At 42.7% G+C, this 20,506-nt stretch overlaps 1 protein-coding gene across 1 annotated transcript in view; it reads right to left on the reverse strand.

Moving 5' to 3' along the window:
* Nucleotides 1-19,968, reverse strand: part of xkr7b (XK, Kell blood group complex subunit-related family, member 7b) — a 41,717-nt gene extending 21,749 nt beyond the window's left edge. The window contains exon 1 of the mRNA XM_040193871.2: nt 18,387-19,968. Coding sequence (XP_040049805.2) covers nt 18,387-18,988 — 602 coding nt within the window. The 5' untranslated portion in view covers nt 18,989-19,968. The remainder of the gene's footprint in view (nt 1-18,386) is intronic.
* Between the last annotated feature and the right edge of the window lie 538 nt (nt 19,969-20,506).

A 20,506-nucleotide genomic window follows, 5' to 3' on the forward strand; every position in this document is an offset into this window, starting at 1 on the left:
GTTTTTTATCGCAATGTCAAGCACTAGACACACACACACACACACACACACTCTCTCTTTATAGTCGGCTCGGTGTTTCCAGTGATATGAGAAGCCATTAAACCATTAACAGCCTGCTAATTGTCGCTGCGTGAAGAGAAGCTGTCAGTTGTGTGTTTTGCTGCAGACTGACTAAAGGTTCAGCATAATCTGCCTCAGTAGCGACGCAAACTGTTTAATCACCTTATCACGTGTTTCAAACACAGCAATGGCTTTCCATCCGTCACTTTTATTTATGTTTGGTGAAAACACAAACCTAAGTAGCATATTTACACCCAAAAACAATTTTAAACTTACTGTAATATGAAATTAATGCTATTTGGATTTGTCATTAAAATGAGTCGATCCAGATTTAAAAGCAGAGCTCAGTTGCACAATTTAAAACTGGGTCATGACAACCAACCGTTGAATACAATAGTTCATTCATGTAACACGTGCACTTATTTAAATACAAACTAAGGTAATTTTATGAAACCAAATTGTTTTGTTTTCTAAAAAAAAAAACGTAAGTAGTTTTGTTTTAGTTAAATCGACTTCAACCACATGGTTGAAACTGCGATGGGCGTCTGCACGTGGCATGTGTGTATGAGACAGGACGTTAAATAAAAATGAAAAAAGTGTGCTATTCCAATGAGACAAGATTTGAACGTTAGCTACAGCAATAATAAGGTGCTGTTGCTAGGCAACCTTGCAAAATCCTGATGGAGCACATATTCCCGCATGCACCTGGACCACAACAGAAACACGGATCTATATGCTGAGGAAAACCGCTGATGGAATGGAATGTCATTTTTGCAGAGAAAAGGAGCACAAAGAGTTTAGTTTACAAGTGAGATGAATTTGTTTCATGGAATTACTCAATTAGTGTACCATAGACTTAGATTATTTGAGTATTTCATTGTTGATGCAATACACTTCTCCATTTGACAGAACTGCTTTAGATACATATTTCCTCTGCAGATTCAGATTATTAACACAGTCTAATCATAACTATATTGTAATGTAACAAATAAAGAAAAGTAACTTTTGTTCAGCTGTGGCCTCCGATGCTACGTGTAACAATTATGTAATAGTGCTTGTAGCATTTAGCTAAAACGTAGCATATTAATGTAGGAGACAGTGAGATGACTCAGTAATGTCTGTCACACAGCAGGTTTTGCTCTCATTAGCCGCCACAAGCAACTGGACGTAACGGACCAAGTCCGGCTTCAGCAGTCAAACCCCCCCCCAGTGTGTGGAAAAGCAATTCATTGGATATGAATTCTTGATATTTCCGATCAGTTAGCTGGTTTTGTTACGGGATATGAGAAATGGGGGCATCATTCTAAAAAAGGAGCAGAGCTTTGGGAGGAGGAGGAGGAGGAGGTGGGAAAGATCTATTTGCAAATGATATCTGCATGAACTGCCGGGTTGTTTACACTCTGTGTTTCTCATTTCTTGCCCACTAGAACTTTGCCTAATCTACTCAGATCAAAGCTATTTTTATAATGCAAACAATGTTATTGTAGTTGATTATGAATAATGTGTGGGGGGGTTGGGGGGGGCATCCGTTGGCCTGAGCCATGAGCATTCTCCTTCCATCTCACATTCAGCCTTTCAGTTTCTGATAAAAGTTTCCAAGCTGCAGCGTCTTCAAAACTACAACGGCGTCTGTGCTGCTGCAGCTGGAAACTCGCCAGATCACAGCTGGAGGTGAAAACGCGGCACGTGTTGAGGTTGGAGGTTCTAGTTCAAGAGGCCAAGTGAACGGGGAAGGATTGTGCAGAGAAACAGGTAATAGAGAGAACAGGAAGAGGCCGAGGAATACCAGGGAAGGAAAGAGCGAGTTATAAGGAACCGTGTGAACATCGTCATGTTCTCATAAGCTGTTTACATAAGAACTCACACACCCTCCGTTTTTCTTTGCACCTTCACGCACATTTTCCTCACCTTTTTTACCCTCTTCTTTTTCTCTCCATGCACCCAGTTGTGCACAAAATGTGTCCTCGAACTCATCCGTGCTCCCTTCATCGCACACAAACCCCCCAAAAATTGCACGTACACCAACGCACACGCGGGGGGGGGAGTGAGTGAAACAAAAAGAGTCCTTATCGCTGCAGCAGCTGCCAGTCCATTCACATCATAATAATGACACTAATGAGCAATACACACCATGAATAGACCGGGATGGGACTCTGTGTTGTTTGAGTTTGTAAAGTAAGTCTTAAATATAATAAATAGGCCGGGATGGAAGGATGTACATCTGTGGTTGTGCACATATGTAAATGTGACATGATGTGTTTTCTTGTGAATGCGTAACTGCGTCTTCTGGATAAACAAAAGCACAAGTCATCACAGAAAGAGTGAGAGAGAATGACTCAAAAGTGGGACAGAGAGGAAGAGATGCTGAAATGGACTTTGACAGGAAACCCGTCTTTTCATCACATATGCTAAAAAAAACAACGTGTTGACCTGTTGTGTTTTTGCTTCTTCGTTGGTGTGTGTTTGATGCATTCTTTCTACACAAAGCAAATAGGACTGAAGACTCACAGGAATACAAACTTAGTTCCTGTGTCCCCGGATGATTAAGCAGAGTTTTCATCATTCCGTGTGGAAACTTCCCCTCATTGCTCTTCTTTTTTTAGGCAGACAGACAGAAGTCGGCTCGGCTTACACCTGGCTGACAGCGTCCTGCGGAACCCCGGGGAGCGAGAGGCGGACGCCCGAGGGCTACAAACCGGGTGATGCAAACGGAGAGAAAGTAGAATATGAGCCGATACAAAAAGCGACAAGTCTTGCGGACGGTGAACCGGTGGACGATTTGGTAGACGATGGCTGGAGCATTTTGCGTTAAATAGATCAAGGGGAAATGGCATTTATCAGCTCGAGGAAATTCACTCTCCAACCACATCAAAAACATCAATCATGCGGTTCCCCTGTTAGTGTGCGTCTATGTGTGCGCGTAGGACTTTCTGGCTCAGTTCCCGGGAAACAAACGGTGGTGGACCCGAAGGTAATTAGAAAGGAAAACTTGTTAAGAGCGAGACGCACCCACTGCATTCCAGTCCCTCTCTCTAAAACACACACACACACACACACACACACATAAACGCCTCACTTTGCAATCCCTCATCTGTCAAACACACTTGTACGGATGTAACACGTCTCTCTCTTGTGCTCACACACACACACACACACAGTTCATTGATTTCTATTGTTTCATCCATCCATCTTTCTGACAGTCACTCCTCCCCCCCTATGACTCAACTCCCCGATGGGTTTGTGAGTGTGTGCATTTGTATATCTGAGGCATCCTGTTCGTTCTGAGGTTCTCAGCAGACATTTCTAACACAGTGAAGTGGGTTGAATTTCTGGTGAAGGCTGACAGTTTGATCGGTGTGTGTGTGTGTCTCTTCACTAAAGCTACAGTCCAATCAGAATTCATCTATTCATATAATGTGGTGACATGGAATAATGTTGATCCTACAGAGCGGTAATATGTTGGATAATAGGTCCAAGAATGAATATATTTTTTATTGTAGCAATGGATCAAACGGCTCCACTCAAAGAAACCCGGAGAACTACCAATCGTTATTTCTGTGGATCCTTTTTCTGCCTCTCGGACTGAAGAACCTCCATTAAACCCATTTGACACAAGAAAAATGTTGCGGTTCGGTTAGAGATTCTAAAAAAATGTGTTCAAATTCACACATGCTAATAAATTGAGAATGCGAGGAAACTTCATGTTGCATTTTCCTAACATATTCACTACATCCACAATGTAAGGTGTTAAGATGATTTAGCAGGATTCATTACTTTATTTATTAATATTAACTAAAACAACAACATTAACAGATGTCCTGCACAGGCAAAGCAACATTACAGTTTTTCAAGAAAAAACCCCTGAGGGATCTCAGAGGTAAAACAACGTGGTGTTTACCTGCTTGTACGTTATAATATATGAAAGTATGTTCACATATTTAAGTTCCAGTGGTCTACAGTCAGAGTATAAATAGTACACACAAAATAAAACAAGATAAGTTAGCAGTAACTCTGAAGCCATAAAAGGGCTCTAAAGCAGCAAAATGCTCCTCTGCCAATTACAAAACAGCAGGTAGTGGATTTTTTTTTTTTAGCTTTTTAGCTGAATAAAGCTGCTGCTGGAAAAGGAAATCAAGGCAATGATCCAAAAAAACATTAAAGGACAGCAAACGGCTGAAGCAAACGGTGGAGTCCCCGGACGGCTCTCCGTCGGGTTGATGCTCACAAGCGATACCGTTCACACGGCAACGACATATGTTCAGTCTCCTGTTAAAAATAACGTGTGAAACGGATTCTATGGGATTTCACTCAATCAACCATTTTTTAAAAACATTACACACACACATACACACTTTGAGCAAAAATATAAGTGACACTTTACAGTTGAAAGTCATTTTAAATATAGACTGTATACACATTCATGCATTGTAATGTCACCCATTGACTTGTGGACTGGTTCTTCTTTAGATGATTAAAGTTTTAAGACCCTTTTGCGTCGTCTTCACTTGGCAATAGTTGAGGAGGCCGTCAACATTCAACACAGCAGATGTTCCACTGCTGGTAATGCTTAGGGGAGAACTGTGTGTGTGTGTGTGTGTCAGAGGATGATACTGCTGACAGTAGAGAATCTGTAGCCTGGAGTCACATTTTTACTGAAAATGTCACTATGTGTGTGTGTGTGTTCTTTGGTCAGTTATCTAGTATATGAACACACACACACTCCCTCAATAACTATCAATCCTATATTTTGTATTTACTTCTATACTTCTCTTTTATATTCCACTCTGCTATTTACTCAACCCCCTCACAAACACAGACTTTACATATTTTTGCCGTCCGTCTTCCTGCTCCTTCGTTCTCACTTCGTCCCTTCACCGCTCCTCTCACTCATCTTGTCCATCACTTCCCTCATTTTTTACCCATGCAGTAAATCACGTACGCTCGTTTCCCATCTTCTCCTCTGCTTCTTTTTATTCATCTTCCCGTTTGATCTCCTGCTTTGTATTCTGCATGCGTCTCTTTCTCGACCTCTCTTTTCTTCCGCCGTCTGTCGCTCTTTCTCTATATTCTCTCCTTCTCTCTCAGTAGCCTTCTCTCTTTTTCACTCTTCGCCGTCTTCACCTTCATCACGTTTCCCTCTTTCTCTCCTCCCCTCGTCAGTGAGCAGGCTTGATGAGGGAGATGTAAATGTCAGGCCGCGTTTCAAAAGGGGAAGGAGAGCTTCAGAGCAAACTTCGGTAAAGCCTCGGGTCAGAATCAAAGGGCGTTTCTCATTGGCTCCTCATGAGGTTCCGTATCAAAGAGGAAAGTCACTCAAATGAACTCTTTTGACCAAACAGGGGTTTAGGAGTAGCCAGAGCTAAAATAGACATTAGACATTTTAATATGATCAATTGCCTTTGTGGAAATCTGCTTATTCGATCTACTCCGCACTCTACGGGTTGTATGAGAACAGAAGCGTCCATGGTGACAGTCATGTGACATGTCAAAAACTTAACATGGAGGGCAATATTTTACCTTCAATGTAATTGATAATGACATTTTGTTGTATGAGAGGTTTCTTATTAGGATCCAAAACCTTCAGCGCATGTTTCCTTTACTTGCAAAGAAAACGTTTCTCTTAATATTTTTCCTTAATGCAGTCATCTGCTTTCTGAAGAGAACAGCCAGGTTTTGGCTTCTGATCTTGTATGCATCATTTAATAAAGGGATTGAATCCATAACAGTTTAGGCAGATAACTGCAGCTCCTCCAGACTCACGTCGGGAACCAGTGTAGAAAGACTCACTTTCCCCTCTTACTCATGAACAGAGGGCACGTCTTTAAGAACCGTCTCCTAATTGTCTTCTTCTGGGCAGGAGCCCATCCCTTCGTCTCCCAGCAGCGCTCTCAGGATTTGAACCTCTGACCTTGACCTCTGTGCCGCTGCAGCCCTCAGCGCGGGCTGCAGGCTCAGGCTGCCTGCTTCTCTGTTATCTCCGCTCTCTGAGTGAACAGAGAAAAAAAGAGGAAAACGGGAACATCGTGACCCGCAGCGGAGAGACCAACGCCTGTTTCTCTACACAACTGCAAGGGATTATGGGACATTGTGACATTTTATTGTCTATGCCTGAATCATCTCTTTATCTTGTGCGCCTTTCTCCCCCGCACTCTCTTTCCCTTTTATCCTTTCCTCCTTTTTTTGCCCTTTTCTACCTCCTGTTTTCCCCTCTCACAGCCATCCTTCACTTATTTCCCATTTCGGCGTCTGTTCCTCTCCTTCTTTTCTCTTCATCTGTCCGTCCCTCACCTCCTCATCCTCGCCGTCATCCCTCGCTTCCTATCTTAATTGCTCTGCCCACGAGGGGAAAGCGTTAGGCCGGACTCCCTGCTGGCTGAATTGTTAGCACAAGTTCTACTGTGAGGAGCGACTAGAAGAACAGAGGGAGAAAAATAGAAAATCGTAGAGACCTTTGTTTCCCTTTCATTGTGCCTCCCAGCCTTCAATTATACCAACAGGTACTGCAGCAATGAAATTAAGAGACATTTTGTCTAACGCCTTCCATTTTGGATGCTCACGTTCAACCAAATGTGAAACTTTCAACTCATGAGGCCGGTGTTACCGGGGACACTGAGGCAGAACATGTAATGACAAAGGCTGCCAGGAAATGTTTTGTAGATTATTTTTCAAAGAAAACGAAAATCTACTCTCTCAGAGTCGCCAAAGTAAAACGCAGTCACCTTGACTTGTACTTTCTCTGTCAAATAATGCATTAGCTGTGGAGTGTCGGATGCTTCTTTTGCTGCTGTGCTAAATTAGAGTTGAGACAAATCTAGACTGAACTTGAAAACCGACAAATATGATTCAGAGCACAGAGTGATAGAATTATGAACCGCTCCATAGACTTATCAGCGCCTTCCCACGGGATGCTACAGTCCGGTTTACCTCAAACATTGTGTTTGAAGAGACAATGCTAGCAAAGTAAAGCAGTGACATTGGACAGAATTTAGCAGATGTTCTATCGATGCTGGGCTCCTTTTCATTATTGGGATCGTAACCTCATTATTGGTGTGTATTACCCATAATGCACAGCAGAGGGGGCCGCCTGTGCTGAGGGAAATAGGTTATGATATTGTATCCGTCACTGCGTCCACAGCTTTGGTTACATTATAAGTCAAACGAAGCTTTCGCCAAATCACCAGGTAGTTGTGTTGCTTAAAGCACCATCAATTCACAATGTGAACCACGTGCTCCCCTCCTGTGTACACGATACTAAAGGCAGCTTTTCCCCCACGAGGTGAATCCTGGCGTAAAGATTACTGACTGAAAATCATTAACAGACTCTATAAAAGGAATTTGTGTCTTGAAGTTAATTATCTGCAAATCTTATGTTCACTCTTAACAAATAACTGAGGTATTGAAGCTCGGCAGTTAATCAACTTTTGCCAAACATTGTCCTGTAGTTTGTAAAGATTAATGGTCAGGAGCAAGATTCTGGACGATGTGATGTTGATATAATATTTGTTTCTCGGTTCACTTTTCACTTTTTATTTCAAAATTAGATTTATTTGATTGTACTTCTTTGTCTTCAGGGTATTTATTTCAAGCTTTTTCCAGTTTTTCAGGATGGAAACTGTTCTGTCTGTGTTGTTTGCCGTTTGAATGAAGAAGTGAGCCTTTAATTCATCAAGCACCTGTCTCTGTTTGTGTTCTAATTGGGTTTAAGGGATTATGGGATTGTGTGTTTGTATTCTGTATTCATGAGCCTCTCAGGTTTACAATAACCTGAAAATGTGTGTGTTTGTGTCGTACTGGATTCCCTATTAACTGTCTTTATAAAGTGGACATGTGTGCTTTCAGGTGTACCTTAAATAATTGGATATTTATTTGTGTGTGTGTGTGTGTGTAAATAATGGACTGACCGCTGCATGTAACTTATAAACACGCACACACACACACACACACACACACACACACGCGACAGCACCACCACAAATGAAGCCAACAACAACGACAACAAAAGAGCAGATATGATATGATGTAACGTGGGGAGAAGCACGGCTGAAAAGAGCAACGAAGCTACAAACTATTTTTTCTTTTTTCGGTCCCTGAAGAAAGAGTGAAGGTGAAGGCAGGAAATTACAAAATAAGCGAGAAATGAAGGAAAAAGGGCAGAAAGTCTCACACAGAAGAGACTTTCCCCTTTTCAGCTGTGTTTCTTGATTGTTATCAATCATATGTTTTCATCTTATTGCCTAACTACTTGAGTTACGCACGCACCATCGCACATACAGCCGTCCATCAGAGAACATGCATCAAATCCATCCGTTCATCCGACAGCTTCAACTCAGCGGCGGAAATATAAATAACTGCTGACCTGATTGTGCCAACTCATTAGAAGACATCAAGTCAACTGTGATGAAAGGACAAAAGGAAAAAGAAGAAGGTCCGGCTACTACTTAATCAAAATGAGTGGCTGCAGGTGATTCTGTCTGCACCGACTAATCTGTAAATAATGAAAGTACTTGGGAGTATTTATTATTACCAATATCATTCAGGCTACATACTTTAGTCGATCATCCCATGTAACTGATATATTTAATCTAAATGAGTAAGATTCTAAATTGGGAGCCCATCAGCGTGATTGAGGGATTGCTCTCAACATGGGGACGGCCGAGACGTCCGCGAGCGTCTAACCGTGCAGGAGGCATGAACAGTGACAGAGCCAACAGTTCTAACCTGAGGGGGGGGGAACCAGAGGCGTGCTGCTTTTCTACGGATGGGCCGGGGCGGTAGAGCTGCAGAGCGGCGGCAGTGGGTCGGCCCGCAGTGGGTCGGCCCGCAGTGGGCGGCGGCTCACCGGCGTCCACGCGCTTTAACGTGCACTACGAATAGCAAACAGGGAACGTGTGGGGGCTGTTTTCAGCCTGTTTGGGTGGGAACGTTGTTTTTGTGGCTGACACGAAGCAGCAACCCGCTTAACAAAGAGTGTGTGATTTTTCATCCAATAGCTTTCCATAAAGTCGCAAGCAGCAATACAACGAAATTAATTAAAGTTTTATTTTCATTCTTGAGCAACGATTATCCATGTAAATACAACGAGCCGCTCAGTTACAGGATATTGTCCTCTGGTTTCATCCTTATTTTCTTTCTTTAACTTCTCCACCTTCCTCTCTCATCTCGCTCATAATGAAAAAAGAATAATCTAGCCACCAAATCTCCGCTCTCTCTCTTTTCTTTTCTTTTTTTATTTCCAAACTATATATGGTGCTCTTTACATTCTTTCCCAGTAATCTTCTTGTATTGATTGTGAGCATTTTCCCTTTTTATTCCCCATCAGCCACAGGCAACACATTCACACATCCTTTCACTCTCCCTCGCTCTCTTTTAGATGAAAGGATGTCTGGAACGTAAAACACGGGCGTTCTCTCAAGAGGGCGGCTTGACAAAAGGTATTTATTCAGTCAATTTCAGTCAATTGCCGACAAGTCTCTTCGCTTTCTTTCACCCAGCAAAGCAGAAGACACAAGGAAACAAAGAGCGATAAGTTGGGAGGGAGGCGTGAGGGAGGACGAGGTGAGAGAGAGAGAGAGAGAGAGAGAGAGAGAGAGAGAGAGAGAGAGAGACACGAATGGACGTGCAGGGCGAGTGAGAAACAAAAGACAGAATGAAAATGTCAAATTTGACGTGATTGTCTGCATGTGAGGATTTGCAATCTTCAGCCGGTTTGACTGACAGATTCATTTTGTAGATGCAAAAGCAATAGAAACTAGATGGCAGAGAGCAAAACTCCAGTGAGGCTGCACAACGCTCTACACTTCTTAATGAAAGAAATGTACCGTCATGGAGGATCAGCAACAGAAACATGAATTCAGGTCCGAATAATGTCCAATTAAATTGACAGAAAATCAGAATTCAAAAGTAAAAATAATTATTACTGTTTTCCACCAGATGAAACGATCATTCTTTGTTGTATCATCTGGTCTCGGTCAAACCAGGTCAAAATGCACAATGTTAAAAAGTAGGACCCGTCCACATATGCTCGGACATGAGTCATCTCCCTAAAAACAGGATGCACCATAACGTTTTTGTTTCTCAAAGTATATTCGTCTGTTACGGGATGTTAAGTTCATTATGAAAAGGAAATTATGCATGTGACCATTTTGTTTTAATTAAAAGACAACACATGCGAACACTGACATGACTTTGCACTGACGTGCAAAAAGAGATACCTTCATTTGTAGTTTGTGAAGGAGTGTGAAAATAAATTGTAATTTAAGAGACACACATTTTGTTCAAGAAATGTAATTTCTACAGGGCTCTTCAAAGACAAACTGGAGCATTTGCAGCATCATAAACTGCGACATGGGTTGAGATGGTCGCAGTAGGAACTATCAACATCTATTCTTTGTTGCCAAAATGTTGAATGCACAGTTAAACGACTCAGTGCTGTTATTCAACTCTAATTCAAATTTTAAATTGACAAACGGTATAAATTACAGGAAGAAAACTTTAGTCCTTCTTAGACAGACTTTACACACCTGATCACATTTACTTCAGGGACTCTGGATAATAAACTGAATGGAGAGCATGACGGGGCCACAGACAGGAGACACTGTGATCTGTGGGTGATTGATCTGAAAGGTCTCCTCCCTCCGAGCCTCGTTTCTCACTACAGACAGGAGAGAGCTGATCACATCACAGACACAATGCTGAAAATGAAATAAACTGTACTTCAGCCTGCTGCATGAAGCCGCTTATCCAGTTGTTGATACAGTACAGTAGTAGTATTTTTTTATATTAAACTTTTTCGTGTTCGTCCATCAATTCAGATCTGTCGGTAAAGAGAAAAACCACATATATTTCAGAGTTGGAGGTTCTTACTGCACTGTTTGTGAAATAGCATACTGAAAATATAATCAAGGATACTTTATCGACACTGACAAGAACCGTGCATTTCATGCTCGTGTATTGTGCAGCAGTCAGAGGTTTAAATCTTGGATGGTGATCAGCGACTGTATAAAAGGTGCTTGGCAACCTCAGACTTGGGTTCCAATGTCCATATCAGCGTCCATTTTTGCAAAGATGACACAGAACTTTATTTATATTTTGTCCCAACCTGTCGTATTCAACTGAATATAAACCGACACAATCTTACTTTTAACTCGCCAAATGCCAACGTTTAGTACTTAGCCCTAAACTTAAACCATTATGCTCCTCTCGCACAGTTGTTTGGACACGTCGGAGATGGCTTGTTGAGTCACTCGTTCATTGAGAGAGAGAGAGAGAGAGAGAGAGAGAGAGAGGAGAATTCAGAGAGACGGATATGAGAGAGTGAGTTCAGAGAGCACAGAAAGGGAAAACTAGAATCCACAACGATACAACTGATCCTCTGGGCTTGGGACATAAAGTTGACACAATCGAGGAGAACGTGTCTGAATGTGTTTGAATGAACGAAGGCAAAAGATCGAGACCAAAAGAGAAAGAGAAATGTGTGTGTGTGTGTGTGCATCTGCAGGGTACATGCTAATAACATGCGTCACTGGAGCGCACACAGAGATAAACTAACAAACCCTGTGCAGGCCCCAGACCATGTTTTGTCCCAGATAAACCCATCTAAAGATATCTACGAGTTATATCCATCCTGCCATCAGCTTTCTGTCGTTAGACTCTGAAACAATGAGGAAAAAATATCGAGGTTAACATAAAATTGGTTAATCCCAAATACCAAAATCCGACACGGGAAAAAAAAAAGATAATATTCTGAGGCCTAGATTGATCTTAGTGACGATGTCGGGTAATTAGTGGTTTCTATTGACTAAGAGACTATTACTGATCATTTTCTTCACAGGATGGTTGTCATGTGTCATGGGTTGTCATATATAATGGATTGAGACGATTGATATGAATTGCAAATGACCTGGAACCGGCATCTGCCTCTTCAGCTTCACAAAAGATATTTTGCCCCATGACGTCAGGTGACACCCATCATAAGGGGCGCTGCCTCCAATGACGTGTCACTCTTATGATGACAATATGTATATGACAATACGTATGCTGATATTGTCCAATGTCAAGTCTTACGAGACCATTTGCGAGACAATATGGGAAAGTGAGCGTAGTTACTGTCAAAATTGACAGCTAAACATATTTGCAAAAACAGGCAGCCTTTCAAACATAAAAGTGTCAGAAGTAACTACCGTATCCCATAGTGAGCGCCTATACCAAGCTTTGTGGAGGGGACTGTTTTTAATGATTATCATTTGCATAGAAAAAGGCCAATTTTGCACCAATTGTCTGCATATTACTTCATTTTAGTGAGTAAAAAAGGCACAGGAGAGACCAGGCGCGATCGGCAGCACAGTTAAGGAGGCACTTCACCCTTTGCAGGTGCTTTAAGAATAATAGTTTCCCTAAATTGTCTTATTTGTGCAGCTGCAAAAGGGCGACAATAGTAGATACATACATATATATATATATATATATATATATATCATACATAAGGCATTTTGGCAAACGTGATGCCAGGCCAATATAAAAACGTATTTATAAAACGCATTTGGGGATTTTTCAGGAATGCTTTAAAGGGACAATTAGCCAATCATCTTGCTTGGCCGTGCACACGGTTTCTACCTTTGATTGATATATCACTTACTGGTAAAAACAGTCCAACATTGGAACGTGTTGGAAAAACACATTGTTTCCCCGCGATTAGTTTAGCTTCTCACCCCGCTCAGCCTTAATGACTTTGTGTTTAATTCCACACTATCAGGCAGTTTGGTTTCACCATTAATGACTGCAGTTACAGCGAGTTGCATGTCACCATCACCAACCACAGAACTGATAATATATCGTAAAACAAGATTTAACAAATTGATAAATATTTCCTAAAGGAATCAGTGTGTAGGATGTTGTTTGAAATCTATGCATCATTTAGATCTCGTGCTGGAAGATCTCATTCAGTCAATTTAACCGGTGCAGGTTTGGATGATCGCTGGCTGCAAGACCGACACCACGTTAAGCTTTCAGTCTCATTAGAGCGTATTGGTATGAATGTGCAGAATCTCGTCTCGTGTCTGTGACTTCATTAGTAGCTTACTTAAGACTGTGTGTATGTGTGTGCCCACCTGCGGTGCACATGCTAATGAGCATTACTGAACACGTAGAATAACTACATGAGCTCTTCTACATACAGCACACAGATGCACAAACATTTTTAAACACAACATGCCTGCACCCACTCCCACCTGTGTGGATTCGAGGTTAAATAAATGCCAGTAAAAGCAGAGAGGGGGACTGTAAGCACAGACGTGCAGAGGGAGAGAGACCGAGACAGAGACGTGACGGAGACAGATTGGATGGCAGGGGAAGCTAGCAGGAAATGCTACATCCCTCCACACTCATACAGGCACATTGGAAATGATTGACAGCTCCCTCAAGAGCTGCAGTGAATTATTCAGCACAATCTGACGGACCGACAGACAGGAGAGCATACAGATGGACACCAGTCAGAGACATAGACGGGGAAAGAGGGACAGATGGTGAGACAGGCAGACAGAGAGCGAGAGAGGGAGACACAAACAAACAGACACGATCGGCAGCCAGAAGGCTGTAGATCATCAAAACCTCCCTCCAGGCATATTTCTATTCGAAATCAATAACTCTATTGAATTTTACATAAACCTATGTGCATTTACAGTCCCAGGACTTTAAATTCTTAAAGCCATGGTTGTTTCTTTTTATTCTGTGTGTTCCTTCACCTGCTGCTGTCCAGCACAAGGCAGACAACTCAAACATCAAGCAAAAACAGCGTGTTTAATGAAAAGGCATCACAGCCGATAACAAACAATTCTCTGAATCACATTCTGCTGTTTTACAATAAGATTGTTTGAGGTGAAGCGATTGTGGATTGAAGCTGGAGTTGGAAACATGCTAAAGAACTGCTGTCATGTTTGCAGAAACAGAATCCCAAAAAGATGTATATGAAAAGCTCATCTGTGAACCATGTGTGTAAGTTGATGAGCGTTGGTCGACCGGTGGGCGGGACTCGGTTGATGCTTGACTGTTTTCAGCAGGGCTGCAAGGGCAAACCCGTTTTACTTAAAAAGTCCGTAAAATATGTTGCTGAAACATTCTATGGTGAAAAGGGGGGGTATTCATATATATCAGGTCTGCCTAATTTGGTACTTTCGTTGAAGTTTACAAGCTGCATGCAGGTTTTTTTTTCTTAATGTGAAGCAACCGCAATTGATTTTGTGTTATTGGTGAAGAAAAACTAAGGGACAGATTTGTTGTCGGGCATTTTTTAAGTTGTCATAAATAATTGTTTCTTTTTTTAATCTATGTAAGACTACATTTTGCCATGATAAAACCGTTCTATTTATTTATACATCTCAGCACAAAAAGCTCCAAGCCCTTGCAGTTACTTCTGATAATATATTGCCAGCGCTTGGAAATGTAATACAAAATGCAGCCCAAGGCTAAATGGAAGTACATAGCAGGCATCCCCATGTTTGTTTTTGTCGAGTTGGTCCGACCCAGCAACAATAACTACTGACGGGGTGGACTTAGAAAGGATCGATTGGGACACAGTACAATACTGACCATAAATGTAATCATAAATGAAAACAATCAAAAATGATCTCACACAAATACATGAGGAGTGACACAATCTCGGGCATCAGTGAATCTTCTTCCCACGGCGGTTCAGTTTATCACGGGACTCTTTGCAGTAGATTACTGATTCAGCAGAACGAGGCTTTGTGAAAAGGGCTGATGTTGAGACAAAGATATATACGATAAGAACCCTGTGCCTGTGTTTGACCGCACCGACACAACGCTTGATGAGCTCTCGCTCATGTGACAGAAAGGATGATTCATGTATTAATCTAGATATGTTATAAAAAAGGCAAAAGATCTAGCATTTCCCCTTTTACTGTTGCATATCCGACATGCATGCAACCATCATACGAAGACTCTGAGTGACAGCCCTTGAAATGAAATGGAGTAAGAGCAGTAACCACTAAGAGTCCCTTCATTTGTGAATGAACAGTGAAGGAAACCTTCCTTGAACTTTCTAACACACACACACACACACACACACAGCCAAGTGTGGTCAAGATTTGAATGATTCAGCCACATGGAGGCTGCCAGTTATCCACTCGGACTGATTATTATCCGCCGCTGGACGGACAGACCACCTGGGCTGAGTGACCATGTGGAACCGATTCTATTATTTCTGGGATTGATTCATCTGGTCTGGCACAAGAAGGGAACCAATGGGATTCTCCTAAAAACTGCAACGTTTTCCTGACCATTGAACCCGAGGAGTGGCTCAGGCTGGTCTGCCCACCGGTCTGTCCACATGTCCCACGGTTGTGAGACATGGCATGGACCAAAACGGATTTGTGTTGTCTCCAAAGGATTACTTCCTGTGAAGACACAAGTCTATTTTAGAATGACACTAAGCATGTCATGAATATTGCCACATCGTCCCTCCCTCATCAAAAGAGACGCTAGAGAGGCAACTAGAGCCTCTTAGTTTAAAGCTGAGGGCCACTGACCAAGCTGTGGTAATTAACTAAAACACCAGCAGGGGGTTACTTGCCAGTTTAAAGTCAATGAATCCTCTTAGAGCGCAAGACACCCAACTACTTCAAGATCACTTATTTAATGCAAAAAAAATCCCTTCTTGAGTGATGCACATTTCCCAAAGTGCTTCATCAGCTTCAGAAAGTGCCTTTCAACAACCTCGCAGATAAAGAGATGTGACCTTGCTTCTCTTCCGCTGTGGATTCCAAATGTAGATGGAAGCAGCGATACCAACGGCACAGCGAGAGTCTCCTGTCGAGAAAAAGGGGATTTGACCTTGATTCAAATCGCAACCTGTCTTCATACTACAATGCATTATTGGCTCTGCCTGGCTGCCGGCTACGGACACCGGTCCGTGCATCTCCTTTGCGGAGACTTATTGATTGATTCAAAACATGTGGTTTTCTTGTCAATGTCTCTGCACTGCCTAGCTGCTGAATTCCAAGAATGATGGCACATTTCCGCAGGTGATTGACAAAAGCCAACAAATCCCAGCTTTGAGTGTTAGAATAAACGTCATAGTTTTTCACACTGCAAGGTTATATTTTACCAACCAAATCATGTGCTCCAGATCTAAATTTAGAAAATGGGATATTTTACTGTTCACACTGAATAGAAGATCAGATTGGAATCGCAGTGAAGTGAAAACAAATCTGACATCAGAATTTTCAGCTGCAAGCAAAACTTACGAGACGCTTAATAAATCCGGGCTCATTAAAATTCTAACTTGAGTCACACTTAAACCCCAGTCACACTGAGCACTATGCAACTCTCCTGGTTGCAACTATCACATTAAAACCAACTCATGCTCATTCTCCACCTCTCAGCATCTTATTGTTGTTCATTAACGCAGCTCATTACCAAATCTGCATGTAATTATGCTTGTGTGAATTCCCACATGCTCCATTTCTGAATTAGTTGAGGCAACATCCCCTCATGATGATGTGTTTTCATGCCTTCTTCCACCATCACAGAGAGTTCAGAGGGCGGCTGCAGCGGCAGGCTGAAGGACACTTCTGCTAATTCAGTCATCCAGAGGTGATTTTTTGAGAGGTAGAAATCACCAAACCTGCAACCAGAGTGTTTTATCCGTTGTTCTCTTTGGCCAAGGCACTTATGCACGGCTGTCGGAGTTTGACCTTTGACCTTCATGTAAAAAAATAAGTCAAGTTCAAAAGGTACAGACAGCTTGTAGATTTTTTTTTTATACCAGTTCTGTTTTACAAAAAGTTGACAGAACATGCAACTTACTCCAGCAGCTTTGCACATTGACAGAACACACGCAGAAGATTCGTGTCGAACTGGTGCCGGAAAATAGTAAATCGAATAAAAGAATAATGGCGCAGCTGCGTGAGATGTGGATTGTGAAGTAGAGACTACGTGTTATTCGAAGGCTTCTAGGGTGCGTTACATTCACGTTTTTAATGATTGTGTATGAGCACTGAATTACTCAAGTTGTAACTATTTTTCTTTCTCAGACTTGTCTTATTCTTTGGTCTTGAGCATGTTCAGTTGGATCGTTTCATTTTTCTTTTTCTTTGTTCATCAGTTTGGGCTTTCATGCTTCGCATCAGTCACAGGCTGTTCTGCTTTCATTTAGGTGTCAGTTCACGAAACGTTCTTCGATTTTACAAGTGCAGGTGGTGATTCAAGCTCATTCTATGGGGCATCATTGCCACGTGCCTTCATTTTAGGAGTCTAGTTTAATGCAAAAATGTACAGAAAGATACTTTAACTGCATTAGCAGAAGGAATACTCAGTAAAGGTACTTATGTACTAATACTGTGATGTAAATATACTGCTGTAAATGTATTAATGAAAGATTAAAATGCAAAAGTATTATCAATTAAATGTATGGTAAATGTGTTAGATGTATAGAAAATTAACCTTTGACTGAAAAATATTAAAATTTCTATTTGTCCCCATGAATGGATTAAAAGCCAAACATGTTTAATCATTAACACTAAAATGTTGTACTTTTATTTAGCACTCACTCGCTGCGTCAGAGGTTGTGTGATGTTAATTACTTTTTAAAGCGTCTAAAGTCAACACGTTGACTCACACCAAGCAGACGTGGCTCAGGAGGACTTTAATCAAAGTAAACCACATATCCATCGGAGAATTCCCACACAGTTCAAAGCACAAGGGAGGACCATTAGTGCGGACGCCTTGTGGGTGGAATGCTGCCTTAAAGATTTAGACGATGCCTCCACTCGTTTTACATTTTGTCAATCTCAGTGTGTGTGTGGAGGAAGAAAATATTCAGTTTCAACATCACTAACATGACTGGCAGCAAGAGATAGCGGAACACAGAGCTTTGATGATATTCTTGTCAGCTTGTCCGGACAATGTGAGACAGAAGTACCAGAGGCTCAGGCACCACAATCAGGATGAGAAAGGATGATGGGCAAAAAGCCAGTAATCCACATATTTACTATCACTGTTTGAAAGAAATGCTACAAGTCCAACATTGTGGCAAGAGAATCTCACTCTTTCCAGGTCACTTTCTGCACAATTCTGTCACCGGTGGATGAGAAGGACAGGCAATGTTTGGGAATATGAGCATGAACACACATGCACGTGAACGGGGATGCACGTGCAAACACACACACACGCGCGCGCGCGCGCGCGCAAGCTGCAGGCACACACACACATATCCGTAGAGGAATACAATGCTCACATTTGCACCGCGCACAAATTAAACACAACAGCGCGCACACCCCTCCTGTTCCACGCACCAGCCCCTGCGGTCTTACCTCCAGACCTGCCCCAGCTGCAGGACGTGAAGCACGGTTTGAAAGACCCACATGCAGACGGTGCAGCAGCTCCGTGGGGTTCCTTTTGTCCCTGCCGTCGCAGGCGGGGCAGAGGACGCGCCAACCGGGGTGGCATTCGCGGCGTCACCCACCGCCGCGCTCCCACCGCTGTCCTTGGTGCTTAAAGTGTAATCGCCCGCCGCGGCTGCACCGCATGCGTCGTCCGCCGCCGCCTTTGCGCCGGTGCCGCCGCCGCCGCCTCCGCCGCTCGCTGCCCCGTCCCCGCAGCTCAGATCCGAGTAGTCATACACGAACCACCTGAAACTCAGCACCTGGACGACAGCCGAGGGCACCACCACGAAGACCAGCGTCAAGCCGAACCACCAGTAGTCACCTCTCAGGTAGTAGTCGGCGGCCAGCCACAGGTCGGTGGCGCCGTCGGAGAAGAAGACGAGCAGGGCGCAGAGCACCCAGCAGCAGTCCAGCAGCGTGTAGGGCTTCCCGCGGGGCCGCCCGGTGGCGGGGTTCCCCGGCTCCGAGAGGCTCCCGGGCGTGTTGTCATCTTCCACGGACACCGCTGCTCCATCCGATTTAGCGGCCATGTTGGTTGGGATGGGAGAGAAAGACAAGAGAAAGAGGTGGGGATACGTGAGGGTGAGGGAGAGAAAGAGAGAGAGAGAGGGGGAGAGAGAGAAGGGAGGGGGCTGTCTGTGTGCAGGGGGGGGGAGAGGCGGGGAGATTACATCATAACATCATTGACCGGTTAATTGCGGAGGAATCGTTACTAACTGCGCTTTTAATACATCGACACCGCGCGATGTTTTCGGGATATTCGGCGTTTTGGAAACGTGTTTTTAATCGGCGGTGTTTCCAGTTTACGTTGCTGGCGTTAAAATCTCCCCAGTTAAATTGCAGCGGCGTCAAGACTGCACACGACAAGACTGCTGTTAAACTCATTTTAAAACTGTTAATACGTGTATTGGGTTTGTTGTGTTTGTGAATGTTATCAACCGGAATCCGGTCCGCTGCTTCCTGTGCTGCTTCCGCCAGATAAATATCGTCTTAATTGATGAAAGATTATCAGGCGAAGAACTCCACAGTCTTTTTTTGAAAGTAACTCCCAGCAATATTTAGGGATGTATTTATTTTGCAGAGGTTTTTCCCATGCTTCACATTCTGCCAGTATCAATTATTTTAGGCTCTAAAATCCTGATATGCTGCCAGGGGAACAGAAAGGTTAAAGGGACACCTCAGTTATTTCCCTCTATGGGATCTTCTCTCGGCAAAGAAATCATTGGCTCGTTTTCTTCTTTCAGTGGAGAGATAATCTATCACAAAAATACTCATTGGGACCAAAACCAACAGTGTTTTAGTCCCAACAAATATGTAGTCAATACATATTGTTTGTTTTTTGTATTTTTTGGAAGAGTAGTAATTTGGTAAAAACAACCGGACAATGGAGTTTGTTTTGAAAAATGGTGCGATTAAAGCATTTGATGGCAAGTCGATCCAGCAGCAGGACAGTGTTTATCGAATTAAATAAACAGTTCATGTGTTCATGGCAATAAAAGAAGATGTCACCCAGTGCAACACTGTGGTTCATCATTGTGTTGTTAAGACAGCAAGAACACGGCACAGAGGAAGAAGATGTGTCAGGCATATGCACAGAGTACTTATTAGTTTGATTTCTTCATTGTTGTTTGTTTGTTTGGTAGCACAAAGGCAAGAATAGTATAACACATCCATGGATCCTCAAAGAGGGAAGTTTATTCCTCACTTCCTCAGCTGGTCCCAGACCAGCAGCTTTTTCTATTAACAGGTTGACTCCATTTTCCCATCAGGGCATTTAAATTGCATTTCTCTGATTGTAACGAGGCAGCGATGCATAAAGCTGACAAGGGACTGAACAACATGGTTAATTTACAGCAGTGACCGCGCTAATTGAAAATATTCCTGAAACTCTGAGCAAAATAAGGCAATAAAACTCTTTGGTGATTTGCGGCTTTGCGCTTCACTTCCCCACAATAAACTAATCAGTCGCTGCGTTTCCATGTGGGTGAAAAATAAGGCTTATCTGAACAGTGCTCAATCCAAAATGTCTGTGCAACAAGATACACGGC

This window comes from Gasterosteus aculeatus, chromosome 2, assembly GCF_964276395.1.
Source record: "Gasterosteus aculeatus chromosome 2, fGasAcu3.hap1.1, whole genome shotgun sequence".
NCBI classification, from domain to species: Eukaryota; Metazoa; Chordata; class Actinopteri; order Perciformes; family Gasterosteidae; genus Gasterosteus; species Gasterosteus aculeatus.